At 40.0% G+C, this 25,248-nt stretch overlaps 1 protein-coding gene across 1 annotated transcript in view; it reads left to right on the forward strand.

Annotated features, from left to right (window-relative positions):
* Positions 1–11,094: 11,094 nt before the first annotated feature.
* The window catches only part of IRAK3 (interleukin 1 receptor associated kinase 3), a 58,298-nt gene continuing 44,144 nt past the window's right edge, over positions 11,095–25,248 (forward strand). Inside the window, exons 1-2 of the mRNA XM_037063091.1 lie at positions 11,095–11,450; positions 22,991–23,173. Of these exons, the coding sequence (XP_036918986.1) occupies positions 11,303–11,450; positions 22,991–23,173 (331 nt within the window). The 5' untranslated portion in view covers positions 11,095–11,302. The remainder of the gene's footprint in view (positions 11,451–22,990; positions 23,174–25,248) is intronic.

Raw genomic sequence — 25,248 nt, forward strand, 5'->3', positions numbered from 1 at the left:
CTCGTCTCAGAAATCAGTTGAAACAGTGCCTCAGGTTGGCGCTAGAGAGAGGATTCGTCACATTTTCAGCGTCTTCTGAAGTGAAACCTTCGTTAGATCGGCCTCGAGGAGCTTTTTTTGAGATTCTCTGGCGTGGAGAGTTGCTAAAAGCGTTGGAAGCGAAACCTAGCAGTCTTTCTGTTCGACAGATACTTGGTGTACGCCTTCAATAATCACACTGGGAATGCATGTTTTTAAATTTTTTCAGATTAAAACTTTACTTGGTTCTTTTTTAATTTTTATATTTTTGTTTAAAGTTCACATTATCATTTTATATGTTTCAGCTGTACAGTATAGTAGGTAGGCAATCATCTACTTTGTAAAGTAGATGATTTCTCATATTTCTCATAAAGTAGATGATTTCTCTCTCATATTTCTAGTACCCACTTGGCACCATACATAGTTATTACAGTATTATTGACTATATTCTCTTTTTTAAAATATTTTATTTATTTTTAGAGAGGAAGGGGAGAGAAACATCATTGTGTGGTTACCTCTTGAGCTCCCCCTACTGGGGACCTGGCCTGCAACCCAGGCAAGTGTCCTGACTGGGAATCAAAATGGTGACCCTTTGGTTCTCAGGCCTGTGCTCAATCCACTGAGCTATACCAGCCAAGTATTGACTATATTATCTATGTTGTGTGTTATATCCACATGACTATTTTATAACTACCAACCTGTACTTCTTAATCCCTTCACTTTTTTCACCCAGTTCCCCAACTCTCCTCCCTTCTGGAAACATCTGTCCGTTCTCTGTGTCTATGAGTCTGTTTTTGTTATTTTGTTCATTAGAGTCCACATAGTGTATTTGTCTTTCTCCGACTGGCTCATTTCACCTACCTTAATACCCTGTAGGTCCATCCATGCTGTTGTAAGTGTAAGATTTCAATCTTTTTTTATTCCATTAAAATTCCATTATGTATGGAATTTTAACATTCCATTGTGTATGTACCACCACTTTATCATCCATTCATCTATGGATGGACACTTGGGCTGCTTCCATATCTTGTCTATTGTAAATAATGCTACAATGAACATAAGAGTACATATAGTCTTTACAATTAGTGTTTTGGGTTTCTTTGGATATATAACCAGAAGCAGAATCACTGGGTAATAAGGCAGTTCCATTTTTTAATATTTTGAGGAACATCCATACCATTTTCCATAGTGGCTGCACAAATTTGCGTTCCTAAAATCAGTGCATGAGGGTTCCTTTTTCTCAACATCTTCACCAACACTTGTTTACTGATTTAGTGTTGATAGCCACTTTAATAGTTGTGAGATAATATCTCATTGTGATTTTACTTTGCACTTCTCTGATGACAATCAGCATTTTTGATATGTCTATTGGCAATCTATATATCCCCTTTGGAGAAGTGTCTTATTCATGGGGATACATTTTTAATTATATTATTTTAACAATAATATTAATCTCTAACTTTAATGAGCACTTCCTACAAATCAGTCTTTTTAAATGAGATAATGCTAAATCCTGGAAGACAAGTGGGTGGATTCTCAAGGGACTAACATCTGCAAAAGAGGAAGAGGGGCAAAGCCCACGGTGAATAGGGTACAGAAGGCAAAGAATAGGCTGGATAAACAAAGGCCAGATTGCTGTATGCTATATCAAATGTAGAACACATTGGAGAGTGTCCAGACCAAAACCAGGAAATAGAGTATATTGTATTAATTTAAAAGAAATGATGGTAACAAATTCAATGAATCAGTGAATATTTGTGACTTGTTATCATTCCAGTATAAAGATGAGGTGTAGATATAACCCAGAATAATGTCATCCCAAGATCCCTGGGAAATTTTTTTGATGACTTAACATTTTTAAAAAATTTTTATTTATCTTACTTTTAGAGAGAGGGGAAAGGAGGGAGAAACAGAAGGAGAGAAACATCAATGTGTGGTTGCCTCTTGTGTGCCTGCTACTGGGGACCTGGCCCACACCCCGTGCATGTGCCCTGACTGGGAATTGAACCAGCGACCATTTGGCTCCAGGCCAGCCCTCAGTCCACTGAGCTACACTAGCCAGGGCTGATGAGTTTACATTTGCCCAGTCTCTAGTCTAACCATCATACTCAAAACACTTAGTAAGTAGAACTCAGAATAGCTGTGGAACTGTCTATTCTGGAACTAAATTCTTAAACTGTATATTATTGGACGCTTTTTGTCAAAAGCGATAACCTTACTTCCATAAAAGTAAGTCACAAAACACCTTATATTTTATGACTTTACAGTTTATAAGCATATTGCTCATTTTAATATAAAATCATAACAATAGGATTTATTGTATAAAACAAATTGGAGTTGAACTAGCAATCGACCTTTTTACTAAAAATTGCATTGCATTAGCAAAGTTTGATCCCATACCTCTTACCAATTACAAAAAATAAATTCCAAATAGATGGTGGGTTTAAATGTGAAAGACAAAACAGTAAAACTTTGGGATGATGGTACAGTACCTTGCATGATGATTGGCATAAAGAAGGCTATGACTCCCCCACTGTGCCCCAACCCTCACAAGGCTTCCCGGGAAATACAACAATAACAAAGAGTACTGAGTGTTATGGAACCAAGAAAGGAATCATTAGTTTGGCAGATATTATATATGGCTTCACAAACTATTTTAGTTTGCTGGGGCTGCCATAACAAATTACTGTGAACTGGATGGCCTAAAACAAGAGAAGTGTCTTCTCTCACAGTTCTGGAGGTCTAAAATCAAGGAGTCAGCAGGGCTGGCTGCTTCTAGAGGCTAGGATAATCTGTTGCAAGACTCTTTTGTAGCTTCTAGAGGTTGCCAGCAGTTCTTGAATTTCCTTCAATTTGTGGCTGCATCACTCCGATTTCTGCTTTTATCATCACTAGGCCTTCTTCCTTTTGTGTCTCTGTGTCCAAATTTTCCCTCTTTTTATATGGACACTAGTCATAGAATTAGGACCCACCATACTTCATTGTGACCTCATCTTAACTTGATTGCATCTGCAAACCTTTATTATCCAATCTAGGTTACAGAGATTAGGACTAAACATGTATTTGCAGGGTATAGAAGTCTACTCATAACACCAGTGATGACTTTTCACTTTTGTCTTAAATGATAACTATAGGTTCACTAGATAGAAGATATTAAAAAAAATCCAAACATAAAATGACTAGAATAGATAAATCAGAAAAGGCCCAGACACATATTCTAAACATTGCAGAAGAGTAAGATTTGGCTACTAGCACAATGTCTACCACAGTAGGTGCTTGGTAAATTCTTCTGGGTAGATCAATCAGTCAGTCAAAATTACTAAGAGTCCCCTTGATCTATGTGGCCAGAGAAACAAGTTGATTTTATAGGCAATGATCAGTTTGGGGAATGCTGATTTGAGATTAAAACAAGAAATAGAAATAAAATTCAATAAATCCCGAGCTAGGAATTAAGAAAAGAATGTGTAGGGCAGGTTAAGGCTGAGGACACAAATAAGAAAGTGGTCCATGCAGAGATAATAGATGAAGAGTGATAGCATTTGAGATCTCCAGGGTCTGGAATAAAAAGGTAAAAGGATTCAGCTTGTGGGTACATAGTTCAAGTCAGGAGAAGAGTCAGCTAAGGAAACACAATAATGGAGAATGTAGGAAGAACATACTAAATATCATCACAGAGGACAGATAAGTAAATTTCAAGGAAGACTGAGGGATGAGGACTGATGCTATGGGACTGTCTGGATGATCCCTGAGGAAAGCTATTTGATCTGAAAAATTACTAATATTTTCAGACTCAAATATGCTAAATATTTTCATATGTAAACTTGTTGAATTTACCAACATTAAAATCTGGGCTTTAGCCCTGGCTGGTGTAGCTCAGTGGATTGAGCGCGGGCCTGTGAACCAGATGATCACGGTTCGATTCCCAGTCAGGGCACATGCCTGGGTTGCAGGCCAGTTCCCAGCAGGGGACTCACGAGAGGCAACCATACATTGATATTTCTCTCCCTCTCTCCTTCCCTTTCCCTCTAAAGATAAATAAATAAAATCTTAAAAAAATAAATAAAATCTGGGCTTTAGTTTTGCTTTCAAGAGTTCAGAACAATGAAATAAATTCAGTACCAGAAGAACAAGAGGAACCATGACGACTCTGAAAGGCCAGAAAATGTTGATAATTAATTACCAAGTGTTTTTAGGATGTCCACCCTGAAACGAGGAGGTATGACATTTCTTGAACTTTGGTACAGAGGGTTTCTTATGGTCTGAATGCTTGTGTCCCTCCCCAAATTTGTGTGTTGAAGCTCTAATCTCAGTTTGGCTATTTTGGGAGAAGGGGCTTCTGAGGAAGGAGTTAAGGTTAAATGAGGTCATAGGGGTAGGGCCCTCATCAGACAGGATTAGTGCCCTTGTCAGAAGAGACACAGGAGCACATCCTCTTTCCCCTTTCCTTCTCTCCGTCTCTCCCTTCCCTGTTGTGTACCAACCAAGGAACAGCCATAAGCTAGAGAGCTCTCACTGAACCCTGCTGACATTTTGATTTTGGACTTATAGCCTCCAAAACTGTGAAAAAATACATTTCTGTTATTGAAGCCACACAGTCTGTGGTGTTTTATGTCAGCCTGAACCAATTAACAAAGGATTTATTTGGGAGACTTATTTAATAGCAAGGAAAAGAAAGGCAAATCATTGAGAAAGGAATATACAAAATCTGTGCTTATAATATGAGATGACAATGAGATTTGCTTTTCTAAGCACTTTTTAAGTATTTTTCCCACACACATAGCATCCAGAATTCTCATAGCCATTAACAGTTTTGTCATCTGTAAAATGCAGGAATTGGACTAAGCTCTCTGAGCCCTTTCCTCGTCTCAAATTGCAGACAATCTCAGTAAATATTTTACTGCAAGAGAAGAAATTTTGCCATATTCTCAGATTTCTTCACATGTTTGGGGTTCTTTTAGGGGTAAATAAATGTTGGTTTCAAACAATTAAAAGCTTAGGTAATATTGAAATTATCATGAAAGCCCTTGACTTAAAATTATTTGATTATAAAAATCAGACTTTAAAAGTCAATGATGACTAGGGAAAAGTTATTGTAGCAACACATCATGACATGGAAAGGGCCATAAAAATGTTTTTAACATTTAAAAAATGCCATATTCTTTATTGTTGTTCAATTACAGTTGTCCCCATTTCCCCCCCATGACTCTTCCTACCTTACCCACCCCCACCTCCCACATTCAACACCCCCTACCATTGTCTTTGTCCATGGGGTCTTTATACATGTTCCTTGATGACCCTTTCCCATCTTTCCCCATTATCCCCTCCTCCCTCCCATCTAGTCAATGTCAGTTTGTTCTTTATTTCCACGTCGCTGGTTCTATTTCTCTCACTTGTTTTGTTGATGAGATTCCACATATGAGTGAGATCATATGGTGTTTCTCACCACCTGGCTGACTTCACTCAGCATAACACTCTCCAGGCCCATCCCTGCTGTCACGAAGAGTAGCTCCTTCTTTCTTCCTGCTGCACAGTATTCCACTGTGGCAACGTGCCACGGCTTTTTGATCCACTCATTTACTGGTGGGGGCTTAGGCTGCTTCCAGCACTTGGCTATTGTAAATTGCACTACTGTGAACCTTGAGGTACACCCATAAAAATGATTTAGAAAGAAATAGTCAAATGGGCTCAACCATGAAAGCGTTGGAAGAAATTAGTTTCTATACTTCAGTTTTCTAATCATAGAAACAATACAATTTAACTTGAAATTTTTCAGAAAACACAAGATAAGAAATAAAATCACCAATAATCTTTTCCATTAACCCTAAAAGGATAATTATTAAAATTTTAGTATATATCATGCTGTGAAATAATAGATTTTTAGACAAATGTTTTGATGTCTTAAAGGGGAAATAGTTGAGTTACAAGACAATGTAATCCTAATTAGTTATATATATAATTAAGGTTAAATGAAGTCTGGGGTATAAATGTATAGATAGAGAGAGAACTGGAGGAATAATTATTGCATGTTATTTTCATGAGGTCATTTTGATGAAAGTCTAAGAAACCATTTGGTTTTACTTTTTAAAGTTACCAAGTAATGTGCACTACAGATGTTCTCATCCCATTACTGATTTTTCCCTACCCCTGAACCCCGAGACACCTCTGACTTGCTATAGAAAGGCTCACGGATAGGCAAGGCTCAAAGATGGGATAGGATGGTTATCTCTGTTTTGAAAATTATGTTCAAAATCAGAAACTCTACATCCTACATCGGGGTGTCCTTTGAACATTCACATTCGTCCTTAGGGATGCTGGCTAAATAGCTGGCACCAAGATGCTTGTCTCATATATACTAAGAGCTGTTATCCGACTCACCTGTTTTCAGATTTCTGAGGCTTTGATGCCTGTGCTTAGCTGGGGCTTGGCCACTAGTAATACTGTATATTTGTGCCCTTGTCACCAAGGCCTTCAGAGTTTCCTCAGCATCCCCATTTGTTAATATTTGCTGTTCATTACACTCTTCTCTCCTAGAAGAAGAGCTGGGAACTCTTCTAGTATCCAACATTTGAGGGGAGGCGGTGCAGTTGGAGAGGATTCCATGGCAAAGGGTTAGGTTACATAGTAAAATAGTTTTGAGATTTAAGCACAGACCTTTCCTTGCCAGAAAGCATGCATGTGGGAGGGTGGTACAGTGCAGGGTCTGGGTCTCCATGGATTCTAGTGCAGTCTCAGGTGAACCTAGAATGTCACACTGCTTCTGACCACACTGTCAGAATCATTCTCCACTGACATTTATTCCCTGAGGGGCGCAGTTGCCTCTCGCTGCAATCCAGTTTCCATGCCTCTCTCACATCCCACAGATGTAGTTGTATACGTTTGAACTCTAGTTTTTAACAGTTTCATTTCCTTCCCAGAGGTTTTACAGGCCCTCAACAAATCAGGGAGTATTTATTACCAAATGTCTGTTCAGTGTATCAGTTAGGATGTGGTTGGATGAATGTAACAGGATTCCTGGCTTAAAAACTGGCTTAATAAAGTAATTTATGTCATATAAATTACTTTATATGTCCCACCAGCAGGACAGTCTCCAGGCACAGATGAATGAGCCACTTAATGATATTATCACGAATCAGGTTTTTTCTCCCACCAGACCATCCCCAGGGCTCATTTCATGCTAACACTGATGATCTTCATGTGGTCGTAAAGGGGTTCCAGAGGTGGCCAGAACTGCCACATGCTCCTATGCAGACCCAGAGAAAGACTGAGAGGTCTGAATGAGACTCCGTCCCCCCAAAGCCGTATATCATTGCCAACCTCATTCACACGCCACCCTGAATCTCAGTGCATAGACCACTGCAATTTTAAAGCTGGAGGTCAGGGTAGACCTCTGCCATGTGGAAAGAGTATGGCACGCACAAAGGCTCTAATGTGGGACTTGACCTGGTGTGTTCAAGGACCAGCAAGGAGACAGGGTGGCTAAAGCAGAATAAGCAAAGAAACAATATCAGAGCAGAGCAGAGGGGGGCGGGTGGAGAGAGAATTCAGACAGATAGTTTGACTTTTATTGTGACTGAAATTAGAAGCCAGTGTTAGCTTTTGAACAGAGGAGAAATGTAATCAAAGTTGATTTTAAAAGATCCCTCTGAATGCAGTGTTGAGGAAAGCTTGCAAGGAAGCAATAGTGAAAGCTGCTTTTAGTTAGGGGACAACTATAGCAATCAGACAAGATGTAATGATGACTCACTCCTGAGGTGGCAGCAGTGGAGGTGGGGAAAAGTGTCAGATTTTAGACAGAGTCTGAATAGAATCGGTAGGATTTGTTGGTGGGATTGAATGTGGGCTATGAAGGGTGACTGTAGTTTTTGGTTTGAGCAACTGGAAGGATGGAGTCATGTAGAGGGGAAATGTGAGTAAAATTAGATTTGGGAAGCATGATTAAGAGTTCAAGTTTGGACATGAGTCTGGAGTTAACAGAAAGGTCTGGGTTAAGCATACACGGCAGTCCTCAGCAGATAAACATTATTTAAAGCCCCAACACTGGTTGAGATCACCAAGGGAGTGGGCGTAAAGAGAGAGGAGAGCCATGGACTGCAGCACTACCACCTTAAGAGCTGAGGGAGGAGGGGCCACAAAGGAAGATTAAGAGTGACCAATGAGGTAAGTGAGAATGTTTGAGAATGTGAAAGACAAATGAAGAAAGTGTCTAAGAAGGAGGTGATGATCACTTGTATCAAAAATTACTGACAGGTCAAGGAAGATGATGACTAAAAACTATCAGATTTGGCAATGATGTGGACATAGATGACCCCGAAGAGAGCAACTTCAGTGGAGTAAGGTGGGCAGGGGGTCTAATTCGAGTGGGTTTAGTCTACAGCCATGCCACCCCAAATGCACCTGATGTCATCTAATTAGAGTGGGTTTAAGAGAAGATACGAAGAGAAAAATTGGAGAGAGTAAAAATATTCAAATCTTTACTACAAAAGGGAGCAGAGAAATGGGGTCATTGATAGAAGAGGAAAGTGGTATCAAAGAAGCGTCTCTTTTTCTTAAAGTGAGAAGAAATAACATCATATTTGTATGCTGATGGGATTGATCAGTGAAGAGTGAGAAACTGACCGTACAGCAGAGAGTGAGAACTGCTGTCCTTGGTGTCTTGGAGCGGGACAGAGGAGATGGGACCTAGTGCACAAGTGAAGGGGTTAGACTTGGATAGGAGCCCAGGTAATTCAACTATGCAAAAGCCGGGAGAGTGGAGGCTGGTAAAAATGCTGCCAGGTAGGTGGATGTGGTAGTGAGAGTCTGTGGAAGTTTTTTCCCCAATGCATCAGTATTCTCAAGAAATATTCTCAAGATCATCATTAGCAGAGCATGAAGATTAGGGAGAAGATGATGGTAATGGAGAAAAGAGAAAGCATAAAACAGTTGTGGAGGAGACCAGAAGAGGAAATGGACTAAAGGCACATAGTGTAACTGCCTGGCAGCATAAGGACCCACTTGAGAGTCATGGCTTTGATTTTCAACTAAATCCAATTAACAAGGTTCCCCCTCCTTCCCCACCAGCTACACTTAGGTGCATGTGTGCGAAGCCAAATCTTGGAAGAGTAGATTTAATTAGGATGGTAGATTTGCCAAGTGAGTTCAGCAAAGTGACAGAGGAGCAAGAAAATGGAGAGCATATGCAAAGGAGCAATTATAATGATTGAGTGTAGAGTTAGGGATAAGGAGAAAAATGAGGACCTCAAGAGGATGGGACTGGAGTTTGGATCAATATTCTGGTGAGAAGGAAGGGTTGATGTCAGAGTACTAAAGGGAATGCACTGCAAGGCCTGGTGGTGTGGTCAAAGGGTGGATTCATACAGAAAGCATGGATGGGATCAATTATTGATACTGACAAGGGCTAGGGGATGGGTGTTCATACAAGTGGCTGAAATAGGGTGGAAGACAAGATGACTGGAGGAGAGGAGTCAAGGAACTCAGCGCAGGATATTGTAAAGATCATAATCTATTCTACATATATTTTAAATCATCAAGAATTAAGACAGAATTAGTACTGAAGAGAATTACAATAACAAGGAGCTATATGGTCTAAAAAACGAGGAGACAAAATTGAGGTGGGGGCACAGACGATGACAAGAGTGAAGAGTAGCGAGTAATACAATCTGATGATACAGAACTCAAAATTCAGAGGGAATTCTAGGGGATGGGGGGAGGGGAGCATGGTCAATACTAACTATCCACCATGAAAATACAAGATTTCACATGCCCTATTTAGATTTCACATATGACTAACCTGGCTTTCCCCTAAAATTCCTTCTTTTTTGTAACTCAGAAAATCTGGCAAAGTAGGCCTTGCTGACTGCTTCTCTTACCCACAGTGATCTCCTGGCTCCTCTGTGTGTCTGGGTGTGTCTCCCCTGTTCTAGCAATTCAAGAGCTACCAAATACATAATGGCACCCTGCCTCCGTTGCTCACCTTATTCATGTAGTCAGTCCCTTTGAGAGATGCATAGGGTTTCTTAAGCATGTACAGATTGGCAATAAAATCTTAGCCATTTGAACAAAGGGATATAGAAACTCTTGCCCAAACGGTATCGCCTTTACTAATTTTCAGAAAATATGTTGTGTAATACTTGAGCTGAGAGCAACTTGAAAAATTTAGGAAATACTAAATGATAATGTGTCATCACTGTTGATTTCTAGGGGGCGCCGTTCCCAGATGCTGCAAATCTGAAAGGTTTCCAGAGGTGTTGATATTTTTCAGTTAATAGTTGTTGTCCACTCTTATGCTCATTATGGCTGGGATTTTTCTCATCACTTTCGAAGCACCTCCTCTTTTTGTTAGTAGCATTTGTATCATGCCTGCTGGGGGGTGTTACAGCATAAGCAGTAGAAGATTTCAAAACAATAGTTTTTTACTTCAACTCCATGTTGAAAACAAAAGGGAGGTACTCTGAAGCCCTTTGTGGAAGGCCAAAGTAGTCAAACGATGTTTCATCAGGAAAGCCCCGAGAGCAGAGAACATAGAAAAAACAAATACAGTACGGAGAAAGGGGCAGCATCGTGAAGAAAATTTCTACAAGTTTATTCTACTTTGTCCTCTCTTGTTTTTCGGTTCTTGGCATTTATGTACATCTTTTCCAATAATCAGTTCACACACACGTACACACTGACCTGTTTAAATTCAGTGAAAGCTGGGAGGAAAATGTGCCAAAACCTTTAGAGTGGTTGTTGGTTACCTTCAGCTGAGCAGGGCTATGAGTAGTTATTTTCTTCTTTCCATTTTTTCTGGGACTTCCAAGTGTTCCGCAATGTATCGGTTTTGTGACAGGATAAAGAGAAATATACTTTTAAAATAAGTAATGACAGGTCTCAGATCCATCCACGCCAGGGGAGAGTCACGCCAGGGCAGTCCGACTCTCCATTAGTTCTGCAGTTCCAGTCTTCCTCCAGCTTTCACTGTTTGCTTCGTCTCTTCGGCCACGTCCCAATTGCAGAGGAATGAAAAAACTTCAAAACTTGAACCAACAATAAGGAATCAGCAGAGGAAGGGAGACCCCACGGCCCAGCCGGGTATCCCCGGGAACATCTGTGGGGAGCGGCACTTTGCGTCATGCGGGGCCCGCCCCTTCCAGGGCCTGGGCTCTGTGTGTCCTGCTGTCTTGGGCGACGTCGTCGTGGAAGCAAGATTTCCGCGGTTGTGTAAGGGCACCCCGCGGGCTTGTAGAGAGGCCTGAGCTCCGCCGCATCCCTTCTCCTCCTGGCCCCTGGTGTCCGGCAGCCTAACATGGCCTGGGTGGCGGGGCCCGGGAGCTGCGGAGCCCGCGGCGCGCTCTCGGTGCACACGCTCCTGTTCGACCTGCCGCCCACGCTGCTGGGCGAGCTCTGTGCGGTCCTGGACAGCTGCGACGGTGCGATGGGCTGGCGCGGCCTGGGTGAGTGTGGCCTGCGGGGGCAGACGCGGCCTCGGAGGGGCGGCGGGGCCTCTGCGCGCACGCTCAGTCGGACCCGCCGCCTGCAAAGCATGCCCGGCTTTTGCAGCCTACGTGTGGTTCTCAAGGCGCTGCTGCACTTTCCTCGTCTTGGAAGGCAGACAAACTCCCTAGACACTCCCAGAAGCTCCCCCTTCTCTTTAAAAGAAACTTTGGGGACCGCTGCGAGATTAATTGAGTGGAGGCTTGGGGAAAACAGCTACCCGCGTGAAACCATCTGATGTTATCAACCATTCCTGCCTTTACTTGGTTCGGAATATTATGAATTAGAATGTCTATGTGATGTGTTCTTGTCATCATTGCTGTTACCCTAGATTGGGGTTTTCAATGCACTCGTAAGGGACCACCTGTGAGATGCTAAAGTAAAATGCTATTTGTAATTGATGTGTCTCTCTACTTTCTTAATTATCTCATTTACCCAATTTGATGGAATGAAGGTTTATGCTAGAGAACAGCTTTTTTTTAAATCTAGAAAGTTGGCTTCAAAACCCCATTTTATACAGTCATTGGAAAGTTGAGCAACTGCCTGTTTGGAAGTGTTGAGTGTGATCGCCAGAAATGATTCAGACAAAGATCTTTGTTTTTTTAAGCACAGGCATTTTTGGTTAGTTTTAATACTCCATGATGTCGCATTTAATTTTAATTGAAAAATAAACACAATTAATTAGCCTTGAGTCTCTGAAATAGCTGTTTTTCTTACCAAGAATAGCAGAAAGCCTATGAGGGAAAAAATGTTACTGTTGTTAATGAATATAAGTCACACTTTCTGGAATGTGGCATTGGGCTTCTAATTATATAAAAATTGTTTATATTTTAAAAATTCTGTAATTTTAAATTGTGATTTTTAATTCCTCAGAAAATGTTACTTGAGTATTTGGTTTCTGAAAAGCACAGACATTTCCACCATGCATTTGAGGGGCGAGATCCCTTCCCCACCAGATCTTTTGAAAATGGGTGATAGCATTGGCAGTTTTTGCACCCACTGTTTTCCTTGGGTCGTGTACTTTGTGAGAGAAAAATGTTTTCAGCCCAGTCTGCAAGTAAAATGAGGCCAGGTAGGTATTATAAATAAGTGGAACTCATTGGTGGAGACTTTGAAAATGGAGGGGCATGCGTCTCATTTAAAAGGGACAGTTAATAATCAGCCTCGGGCCACTGCTGCTTTTCAAGAAGTTCAGCCCAGTGTCTCTGGATCTCTCATTCTCTCTCTCCATTGGAATCCAAAAATTCAAATTTTACATAGATTGTCTCATAGAACCCTTAGAATTGCCCTGTGAGACAGGTGCCAATATCAATCACCAATGTTTCAATAGGTGGAGAAACTGTGGAACAAATTAGTTAAGTAACTTTCCAAATTGATGCAGCTAGGAAGTGGTAGAGTCCGGACTTGAACCATGGCAGGGCCTGTGCCCTTACCCACAGCCACACTATACTTCCCACTTCCCAACCATGGCATCCTTGAAGTCGCGGTACTATGCTCTTTTTCTGCTACATTGTACAGCCTCCCTAAGGTACAGGCATTTCTGCTATGAAAGAACAATTCAATGAGCCATTTCAAACATGCAGCCCCATTTTTCTAGTGGTGGAGACAAATGAAGATCACCAAAATGAGAACAGCAAAGTCTGTTTAATCAAAGCAAAGAGACCGGCCACCATCACTTCATTTGACAGAGGCACTGAGGCAGGCAGAGTAGAAAAACGTTATAGAGGAAAGAAGAGAAGGCTTCAGGTGTGCCCTGACTGGAGGCTGCTGCCATAAGGAACCTGTAGACAAACGAGCTAACTAGCAGTGGGTACCCTATATGACTGTTTCTCTGGTGCATGTTTGGCTTTCTCTATTTGGCTCTAAGTTGGAAGCAGGAGCAAAAATTAGGGAAGCTGTCAGTGATTAATTAAGTCCTGATCATTTGGGCCCAGTTGCTACAGGGGTTATTGTTTGGCTCCCTGGACTAGTGGCTGCAGACACCAGTTTGACTTCCTAGGCTGTTCCTGTAGATGATTAATTGACTTCCTAGGCTGGATAACACATGTTGTGAGTCAAGCATCCATTTTTACATATAGTCTGACAGTTGTTCCTTTGTATATTTGTTCTCTCATGGGAGGAGGGTCTAAAATGTCTACCTTGATTCTCCAGCTACAGTTCATTGTGCAAGGCGGTTGTGCCTACGGACAGCCTACACCACATAGCTCTGGGAAGAGACCTGGAGCGCACCAGCTGGTTTACCAATTGTTGGCTCAGTAAAACGGGAAGACTGGCTCAGTTCATGGTAGTTGAGTGCAACTGCCTGTGTTAACTATGATCAGTTTCTCTATTGGCCATTAAAAGAGAAAGAGGGGAAGAGGAGCAGGGAAGAAAAACTTGACCTTAGAAGGAGAATAAGAGATTTGGGGGGAATTGAATTAAGGAGACAGTTCATTTTATGGCTAAGACAGCTGAGAGCCTGAAAATACAGTGTCCCAAAATTCCACAGAGAAAACAACTAGAATAGTAACAGGTAAGACAATCTTGAGCTGATAATGACTCTTGATGGTGGTGAACATCAGGCTGTATTTATAGAGACAGCTCTGACATTGGTAAATTGTATGGCAGCTTATATGATATGATCAGGGTATACGCAATAATACAAATGCCCAAGCTCCAGCCCTAGAGCTGTTGATAGAATAGTAGGTCTGCACAGAGGGTCCTGCATCTTTCTGTTTTTCTTGCCAAGCACTGTAGATGAGTCTAATGCCCACCTTGGTTTGGGAGCCACTGCCTAGGCAAAATTCTCTTCTTTAATAGCCTCCTAATGTAACAGTTATTTTACCACACTTTTTTACTACTCCCCTTAATTCTTTTTACCTTTAAGCAAATTCTACATATTAATCTCAAATCATTATTATCAAGTATTATTATTCAAATCATTTATATCAAGTAATAGTATTATTACTTGATATAATAGTATTAGTATAGTATATACTATAGTATATAGTATAGTATATACACAATAGTATATAATAGTAATAGTATTATTACTTGATATTATTATTAATATCAAGTATTATATATTACCCCCACAAGGTAATATATTCTCTGGTTATACATTGAAACAAAGCACAAACTGACAGTAACCAGAGGGGAGCAGGGAGGGGATATCGGGGGGAAAGAAGGGGGTCATCAAGGAACATATATAAAGGACCCATGGACAAAGCCAAGGCGGGTAGGATCAAGGGTGGGAGGTGGGGATGGATGGGGAGGGGTGGAGTGGTGGGGGGAAATTGAGACAACTGTACTTGAATTACAATAAAAATATATATTCTCTGGTTGATGTTGATGATTTTATGGCTATATAATGAAAGTAGAACTCTAATTGGAAAATGTTATTTATCTTACACTACCTTATAGACATGATGACATGTATACAGAGCCTCTGGTGACAATTCATGTCACTCCATTTGCAGCTGAGTGGTATTTGAATTATATTGTTTGGAGCCCTTTGGTGATACACTGAGAAGGAAACCTTTTTACAAATACTGGTTTTATTCAATTTTCTTCCTCTCAAAAAAGGAGAGAAAATTATAGAAATTATTAACACTTTAAAACAAATTAAGTGTAAAATCACATTAAACATTTATTTGAGTATTCGATACAGAGTTTAAATGGTAATAATAATAATAGCCGCCATCTACTGAGTTTTTACGATTTGCCATACATTGTGTGCTAAGCACTTTATATGGATTATCTCACTCATTTATCACAGAAATTCTATGAGGTTGGTACTCTTCCTGTTTCCATTTTATAGACAGGGTAACTGACTGTCAGAAAATTTAAGTAATTTACCTCCAGCCATAGCCTGGCAAGTCACAGATTAGGATTCTAACTAGATGGTCAGACTCCATAGCCTATGCTCTTAAAAAAAAAGTTTAGACTATCATTTAAAACAGTTTTAAATTTAGAGAAAAATTTAGAAGCTAGGCTGGAGCATGGACTCGATAGATATCCTTCCCATATACTCTTCACCCGGTTTCCCTTATTACCAACATCTCACAGTGGTGTGATACATTCGTTACAATATTGGTGCATTGTTACTAGAGGCCATACTTTATTCCGATTTCCTTTGTTCTTACCAAACATCCCCTGTCTTCCAGGATCCCATCTAGGACTCCACATTACCTTTAGTTGCCATGTACCCTCCAGCCCTTCTTGCTGTGCTGGTTTCTCAGACTTTTCTAGTTTGGGGTAACTTTGACAGTTTTGAGGAGTGCCGGTCAGTATTGATCTACTATTTTACACAACAAAATATCCCATGGCTGAAATTTGTCTGATATTTTTCTCATGATTAGATTGAGGCTATGGATTTTGGGGAGGCAGGCCACAGAGGTGAGGTACTGCTTTCATTACATCACATCAGAGGTACGCAGTAGCTAGACTTCCCATTGCTGATGTTAACTATGGCCAAGGGCGTGTCTGTTCGGTTTCTACACTTCAAATTACAACTCCCCTCTCCCATGTTAGACTCTCTGGAAGGAAGTCACTATGTGCAGCCCACACTTAAGGAACAGAGAGTTATGTTTTCCTTCTCTGAGTGGAGTAGAACCTATGTCCCTTTGACTGCCATGTTTTTTCTCTCGTCTTAAATGTTCTGTTTAGATCTCATTTCTACTCTAAGTTATGGCCTGCTTTTCTGTTCCCCTTTATGATAAAATTCCTTAAAAGGGGCTACTTACAGACTGGCACCCACACTGCTCCATTGAAATTCCTCTCCTCCAAGGTCACTGCGGCTAAATCCAATGGTCAGTTCTTCATCTTATTTGACCCAGTGGATCATTTCTTCTTCCTTGAGGCATGTTCTTTACCTCTAGAACATTACACTCTATTTATTTTCTTTTTTTTTTACAGGTTCCTCTTTACCTCTCTGGTCTCTTAGAATGCCCTGGGATCAGTCCATGGACCTCTTCTATTTATCCACTATACCCAGTCTTGTCAATTCTGTCTTTGTCCTAATAACTCTCAAATTTCTAGCTTGGGTCTCTCGAACATCAGCACCATCCATCTACTTCCCAATTTAACAGACAACTCCAACTTAACAGTCCGGAAATGCTCCCCTCCTCTGAAGTTTTTCCCCCATATCAGTTAATAGGCAATTCCATTCTTTGTTCAAGCCAAAAATATTCGTCTTTTGTGACTTCTTGCTTTCTCTTAAAAACCACATCCTGTCTCTCAGGAAATTCTGTTCGCTGTGCCTTCAGGATCAAGCTAATAGTCTGACTACTTCTTACCACTGCCACCCTGGCCACCCTGGTCCAAACAACCATCAGATCCCACCTGGACAATTTCAGCAGCCTCCTGACTGGGCTCCCTGCTCTTGCCCTTGCCCTCCTCAGTCTCTTTTCAATCCACAGGAGCTGGTGAGTAAAGTATATGTGTAAAGTATCTTAGGTCATTATCCTATTCAGAACCTTTCAGCAACTTCCCATCTCTCAGTAAACACCAAAGTCCAACATTGCTTTTCTCACTTCCTTCTTTTTTGATCAACTCTAGCTACATTGGCCTCCTTGAACACCCAAGGAGCATTTTCCCGCTAGGTAACCTAGTTGAGGCTTACCTGCTTACTTCCTTCATGCTTTTGATTAACTATTGCCTACCCTGACCCCTCTTTTAAAATTGCCACTGCCACATACCCCATATTCCTTTCCTGCTTCATTTTCCCCCACGTCACTTGTCCTTCTCCACATACTTTATCTGTCTTTTTTATTTGTTTATTGTCCATTTAAAATTAAGCTTCATGAAGGCAGGGGATTTTTGTTTGCTTTGTTTTCTGCTTACTCCTCTAGCATCTAAAATTGTACCTGGTACAGAGTAGGCATTAGGTGAATGAATTAATGAACAGATGTCTGTTAAATATCCATAACCTTCTGGATATATATTACACACACACACACACACACACACACGTGCGGTCTCCAGAGATATTGAAGTTAAGAACAAACCAACTGTAACCAGAGGGGTGGTGGAAGGGGATAATTGGGGGGAAGGGGGAAGGGTTGTCAAGGAACATATATAAGGGACACATGGACAAAAACAAAGGGGGTTAGGATCGAGAGTGGGAGGCGGGTATGGCTGGGGTTCGGGAGAGCAGTGGGGGGAAATGGAGACAACTGTACTTGAAAAAACGAGAATTAGCAAGAGAAAAATATATTAAAAATAAAATAAATTTTGTTTGTCATCTTAAAAAAACCTTCTTGGGCGGATTATTAGACAAAGCATTGTACCACATCGTGGTCTCTGCTTCTGAGGATTTTCCAACTTAGTGAAGGTAACAGACCTATACAGATGCTATACAAAAGTTAACAAGGGAAGATAGTGGGGGTAAATAGCACTGATCTTTACCTGGGTATGGACTTCGAGTCCCAGACATTGGTGTTGAGGGTGAACTGTTCTTAAATTCTTCCCCAGAGGTAATGTTAGATCCTTACCTGGGTCTTGGATTGAGAAAGCAGAAGTGATGGGGGGATACCTGAAAAATCATGCACAGCACTTCCCAATTACTAAGTTATGAGTCCTATTCAGGTATTAGGGGAACAAGTACACATAAGTGTAATTATGGATTAGTATTAGTTCTTATAAAATCTCTTAGCTAGTGGGTATTGATGCTATGGTGTGGAAAAAGGAGTTGAATTAACTTACGCTTTAAGAAATTTTTCACTCTTTTTGGAGTGAAAAATATCTTCGATCTTAAATGTTCTTTAAAAAAACAGCCTAATTTTTTGTGTGTTTTGTAGGAAGAAGGGAGAGAGTCATCTTTTCTTTTTCCCATTATGTTATCTCAAAACAAACTTTGTGAGACTGCAGTCTTAATTTCCTAGGGGTTTTAGCACGTGGTAAAATGCAAATAAAAAAGACCTAAATAGGGGTGTGTTGCGTTATTCTAAAAAACCCCTTCAGACACATATTTGCATATGGGGCGTGATTTCTGCAGCTGAATTCCCCAGCGGTTAGCACCACCTAGATCCTCCTGCCTCTCCAAACAGAGCCTTTAAGCACCTTTGAGCCCTGAGTGATTATTAAGCAACCAGTATCTTCAGATAAATTAATCTCTGAAATTCTCTAGTCAACTTTTTGGCTTAGATTATGCCAAGATGCTTTTCAAACATAAGATCTGCCTCCCAAAATGTGGTTTTAAACAATGTTTCACTACAGCATATTTTTTAAAATTTATCTTTTCATTTAGAATGCTGTTAATTTTAACAATACAATCATAAAGAAGTTTATTCTTTTTTCCTATTAAAATTATTTATTTTTATTGCTCAAATGTATTGTATTCTTCCATTCCCATTTAGTGCCCTTATATTTTTTATTTGTTTAGTTTTGTGAATAAACAAAGTATTATGTCCTGGGAGGGGACAAATACCGAAGGATAAGAAGAAAGTAGGAATATTGAGGAATATAATTAAGGTCAAGAGTTTGCGTCCTTTTGCATCAAATTGAAGGTATTGTTTTAGAGAATTCAACCTAAGTGAATTATACATTTTATGGACACTAATAATGCTCTATAGTGGTGTTTATATTCAGAATACATCATCATTGGACAAAACCTATTAATGTTGCACTGTAAATCAGTAGTTAGAGGAAGAGAAAATACATTTCATTCTAGTCCTGGAAGCAACCCATGCATGCAGAATCCGTCTTAACTGAAAAATAGTTCACTTTCACACCATGAACTATTCTTATTAGGAAAATGCCTTTATCTAATCTAGCTTTCCTTAGAAGCAAGTTCTTAGTGAAAACTCAGAACTCTTTGCCCTTGGTCAGTGTTAGGGAACTAAAAACCCCAGCACTTTCATTTACCCATCAGCTAAATCTCAGAAATGTGCTTAAGGAAGAGCATTTTCCATTAGCAGTTTTTCAGCCAAGACGCAGGATGGGAGAGCAAAGACTCATGGTCTGTTGCACTTCTAAAGGGAAAAATCAGAACTTTTTATTTATTTATTTATTTATTTATTTATTTATTTTTTAGAGAGGAAGGGAAGGAGAGAAGGAGAGAAATATCAATGTATGGTTGCCTCTCGTGAGTCCCCCTCCGGGAACTGGCCTGCAACCCAGGCATGTGCCCTGACTGGGAATCAAACCGCGATTGTGTGGTTCGCAAGCCCGCGCTCAATCCGCTGAGCTACACCAGCCAGGGCTCAGAACTTTTTTTTAAAAAAGGAAAAACAGGGGCATGGGATTAGGTGGGAAATCTGACATCCCTGGGACTTCAAAAGTTAACTCCGTTCTTTACTTCTAAAATATTACACTTTATTTATTTTCTTCTCTTTTCCCTTACTAGTTAAAAATTATTTCTTTCCTCCCATGAGAAAACGTTTACACCTTTTTATGTGCAAATCTTGTACATGAACCTCCTGTTACTGTTGCTGCCAGATGAATCTTCCAAAAAGTAAAGCTTCATCTTTGCATCAGAAATCTTAGATTGGACCCTGGCTGTTGTAGCTCAGTGGATTGAGCGTAGGCCTGCAAACCAAAGGAGCCCGGTTCACAATCAACACATGCCTGGGTTGCAGGCCAGTTCCCAGCAAGGGATGCACATGAGGCAACCATACATTGATATTTCTCTCCCTCTCTCCTTCCCCTCTAAAGATAAATAAATAAAATCCTTAAAAACTAAATTTTAGATTAGCCCATCTACTTTCAGGATAAAGTTTAGCTTGTGCTAACACTTAGAGACTCTCTCTGTCATTCAGCAAATATGTATTGAACATCTACTGTGTGCTGAGCACATTCTCACAAAGGTAACTTGGGGACTTCATGAACTTTGCTCACCTTTTCTTTGACAAAGATCCTCTCCTGTAAGCAGCACTGGTCTCCCCTGCCCTCTTATGACCTCTTCTTCATTTCTGGAACAATGCCCCATTTGACAGGCTCTTTCTTCACACAGTCTATTTAAACTTTACCCCAATCCACCCAGTGAAGCAGCTGAGGTCCCATCACCCTCATGCTCCCTCCCTGACTGGTGGCCCCTGAAATCATCTTCTTTCTTCACCCCCATTAAATGATGTGCATATCTTATCCCAAAGATTCAAAGTGTAGAGGGAACTATTTTATCTAAAAAAGAGAGAAAAAGAATCCTGTTATATGCTATATAATGTACATGATACATTATGCCTAGTACCCTCTAAATATTAGCCAAATTAATTACCAATAGAAAAAGTAGAAACCTAAATTTTCCCTGTACTGAAATTTGATATTTAGCATTACCTTGTTGGAATGTTAATATTGAGACTTGGAAGCGTTTTAAAGACTGGGGGTATGGGTTTTAACGTCAGTGCTCATGTACTGAGCAGGCCAAGAAAGGGCCGAAAAATTTACTGTATATTTTGGGAGGGATCACTCCAAAAGGCGTTCACTAACGAGAAGTTTGAGATTGCTCAGTGAGGCTGTGACTTGTCTGGAATCGCACAGTAGGTCAATGGCAGAGCCGCCACTAAACTGACATGTCCCTGCATATTTTCAGGAGGCCAGCAATGCTGTCTTGACTAGCAGCTTTTTTCCTTGGAGGATAGTGTAGTCCATGAGGCTCAGTTCATTCTTTTGCCTTTTTCCAAACTGAAACTCCAGTGATTTTTTCTTCCCAGGATAGTGTACTCTATTCAGTAATTCCTTTTAAAAATTGGCCTCTCTTTAGGAGTACTTAGTTTTCAACTTGGCTAAGGCTCTAAAAACTTCTCCTCTAGGAAGCCTTCCCTGATGCCCCCACCTTTAGTTAGGGACCCCTTTTCTTGCTCCACTCACACTTGGTGCATGCAATTACTACACTGATTACTGCAGTATTTCCTCCAAGAAATTGTAGAAATAGATAGTGTTTATGAAAAATGTGCTTCAACCAAATAGGTAGATTATGTCATTGAAAAGAAATACATGAAAGTTACCACATTTTTGCTCTGAAGGCCCCCTTCTATTTTTTAATGATGAGCTATTAAATATATATTAGCATTTGGATACTCCTTGCCTCTTCATATGAGACGTCAACTCTTCAAAGAGATGATGAGTGAATATATTCTTGCTAGAAGTTAAAATGTGGAATACAGGCATCCGCATTCCAACTTAATGATTCACGCATTTTATTGTAGCTGTTTCTGCCTCTACAGCTTTAAGCACACTTTCAGATTGAATGTCTCTACTTTATCTTCCCTTGCTTGGTATTACTCACAAAAGCTGCCACTCCCTTTCACTCTCTTCTGGTATGAAATGAAGCTGAAATAACAGAAATTTCAGGATAAAACTCGTGTGCATTAGTCAGGATAAACTAAGTTATGCTGCAGTAACAAACCCCACAATAATCTCAATGGTTAACGTGACAGGGGTTTACGTTTCACTCATGGGGAGAGCATTGAGAGTCCGGGACAGCTGACCTCCACGTGGTGATCCAGCATTCCAGGCTGCTTCAGTCTTAAAGCACCCTCATACCAACATGTGCTTCTACCACTGCTGTGGGGGGCGGGGAGGGATGGGAGCCCCGAGAATTGTACCTTGGCTCTTCAGTGTTCCTGGCTGGACTTCTTGGAAAAGTAATTAATAACAGGGTTGGGGCAGGAGAATACAAAATGGGCCTAGAGCATCTTATAGGCCAGAAAATAAAGAAGTATTGCAAAAATGATAGGCCTTGTCAAAAGAACACAGGAGCCAACCTGAATGGACAAAGCTGGAACAATTTTAGCAACAAAACAAATAATGATAGCACTGGATTTTAACCTACAGAATAAATATTTGTGCATCCATGATGAAATAAATAAATAAATTAGTTAAACAAGTCGGGGAGAAGAGACAGCACTTTCTTACAGGAGAATTTCAGTTAAGGCACACAGGAGGAAAAAGGGAAATAAAAGATCACCATTAAGCAAATGCCAGAGTAATAATCATGGTAAACAAGATCCACTAATAGATGCAAACATTTATGGGCAAAATCCGAGGAGAAATAGAGTATTTCCATAGGCTTGAAGTATATCTACCAGCATGGTTATTAATTATAAATGGAAAGATAATTTTACAGTGCAGATTCCACTGTACCTGAGCGATCCAGATAAACATCCCCAGTGTGTAAGACATCAATATCATCAGCCTCTTGATATTATGCACGGAAAAAAACCTACCAGAATTTTCCTGTCCTAAAAGATAAGGAAAGCCCAAGAAACATCAGATTGGAGAAGATTAAAAAGAAGTAGCAACCAATTGCAATGTGGGGAACTGGATAGGATTTTAGAAGAGAAAAGGGACAGTGGAAAAACTGGTGAAATTAGAATAAGGTCTGGAATTTAGTCATCATTGGTTCTAACCATTGGACTGTGGTTATATAAGATGCTAGCATTAGGGGAGACTTGGTGAGGAATGAAAGTTAGTTCAAAATAAAAAACTATAAAGAGTTGAATAAAACACATAAGACACACCAAAACAGGTATTCTGATAACGTGAACTATTCTTTGGTTCTTCCTATTGCAATTTCCTGCAGCAGAGCGACTTTCACGCAGCTGGCTGGATGTTCGTCACATTGAAAAATATGCAGACCAAGGCAAAAGTGGAACAAGAGAATTGCTTTGGTCCTGGGCACAGAAAAACAAGACCATTGGTGACCTTCTACAGATTCTTCAGGAGATGGGACATCATCGAGCTATCCATTTAATTGCAAATTATGGTAAACACTGACTTTTAATATATGGCTCTTGGTCCATTTTGTAGGAATTGTGCTTTGTAAATGTACATACTGCATTTTATCCAAAACAATGACTGGTCATGCTATATGTTACTGATTTCTTACCAGAGACGTTTATCTGAAGTGGGCCTTACAGCTTCATAGTTTTTTTAGTGACACTTCCTCCTCTTACTACCTAATTTATGCAACACATTCCTTTCTACCACTTCGTAGTTTGAGGTTTTTAAAAATTCTTTCTTACTTACAAACTACACTTTTTGAAATGTTTTATTCTTAGCAATGCAAATGGACTCTCTGCCCCAAACTCTAAAACTCTTTGAATCATAAACATAATCAGAACTGCAATATGAATACAATATAGATAATGCTAGAATTTGTTTCATCATATAATTAGAAGTTAAAAATATAATTGGGTTTCTACCCCCATATTTTAGTGCAATTGATATACCTCCAGAACATCTCTGGGATTTCTTTGATCTGCCCTGTTCTTTTTATGCCATGGCCTCTAACTCCACCGTTCCTTTTTACTGTTCATTCCACAGGGGCCTACTCCTTTCTGTCTTGTCTGTTTCTCATGCTGTGTCACACTTTACATTTAGAGTGACCTGGTAAGTAAAGTGCATGTCAATAAAATAATCTCCTAATGTCACCTGCTTTGTTTACTCCACGTCAGATTTATTCACTTCAACAAGAATGATCTTGAGTGATTTGGGGTCTTATAGACTCGGGGCTCTTAAGTTGGAAACTTTTGAATCAGTGTCCTTATTATTTGCTTCTTTCATTCAGGAATATTTTCCTTTCCATATATTTTCACACATACTCTTTGATAATATACTTCTGCACTTGAGCCTCTGTCTTATCACTCAAGGAAACTTTGCACACACAAAGAAGAAATCCTGAGAGATTTGTACCAGAAATCTGTAGCTTTAGACTGACTTTATTTTGTTGGTTTTCCATGTTGATGGGATATTAGACAGGTCCCAATAGGCTTCTACCATGATATTATCTATATAACTTGATTAATCCCTGCTTGTCTTTTGCACATCATTTCTTCACTTAATTTCATAAAGCAGCGTGCTTCACTATGAAGCTGACTGATAAATTAAAATGCAGTGAGTCCCTGGAAACTGAAATTCAAAGCCGTATGATTATTTGAGCCTTTTCCAGCCAATGAAACCACCCACACAACTTGCTGTTCACAGTATAAACTCACACCATTTTGATAGGACACTTGGGTATGTGTTATATGTCAGTGTTCTGAAATATACTTCACGGTATTTTTCACTGTCTGTGTTGTTTATTTATGCAGCAGAGGATGTGGACTGTGCGTAGACAATAATTTCGTATTCTCGGTTGACTCCTAGACTGTTGCACACGCAATATTGATTTTATTTTTTAAATGGGAGAGTAGCTGATTGGTGGAAAGACAATTATTTACTGTCCTAGTACCAGAAGATGGGTAAATCTGAGATGAAGTGTAGAATAGCACCTTGCTTGGAGTCCTTTACTGAGGAACATAGCATTAGTTAACTGCAATTTATTGAATAGATGCTTTGAATTATTTTTAAAAACATTAATTGTATATAGCTTGTAAAAGCAGCAATGTGATGATTCACTGGAAATGTTAAGTGTAGCCTGCTGAACAGATGTCTCCTATGATAGCTACTCACTGACCTAGGAATTAAGATAAAAGGTTTAGTCTTTCTTTGTTGCTACTATGCACAAAGTTATCAGTTATGCAAATAATTCATTATCCATCTAGAGAGCCATTTTGCCTACCTTAAAATTGTTCAGTTTGGTGAGATGGTTTTCATTTTAGAGAAATTTCTTACCTTTTATTTGCTAACCTCCAGAGATCACTTTATAGACTTGGATTTTCTTATGAGTCCTACTGAGAAAGGCCTTGTATTTCTTGCTAATCATCATCATTCCTACAATTCACCTGGCTCATAGGTGGTGTCTTCACATCCATAAAAAATTCCCTCGAATCTCAGGACATAACCAAGTCATTCGAGAAACTAAAATCTTACCTGCTGCCATTATATTTCTAGTATGCA

This window comes from Sturnira hondurensis, unplaced genomic scaffold (genome assembly GCF_014824575.4).
Source record: "Sturnira hondurensis isolate 20B ecotype Veracruz unplaced genomic scaffold, ASM1482457v3 Scaffold0014384, whole genome shotgun sequence".
NCBI lineage: Eukaryota > Metazoa > Chordata > Mammalia > Chiroptera > Phyllostomidae > Sturnira > Sturnira hondurensis.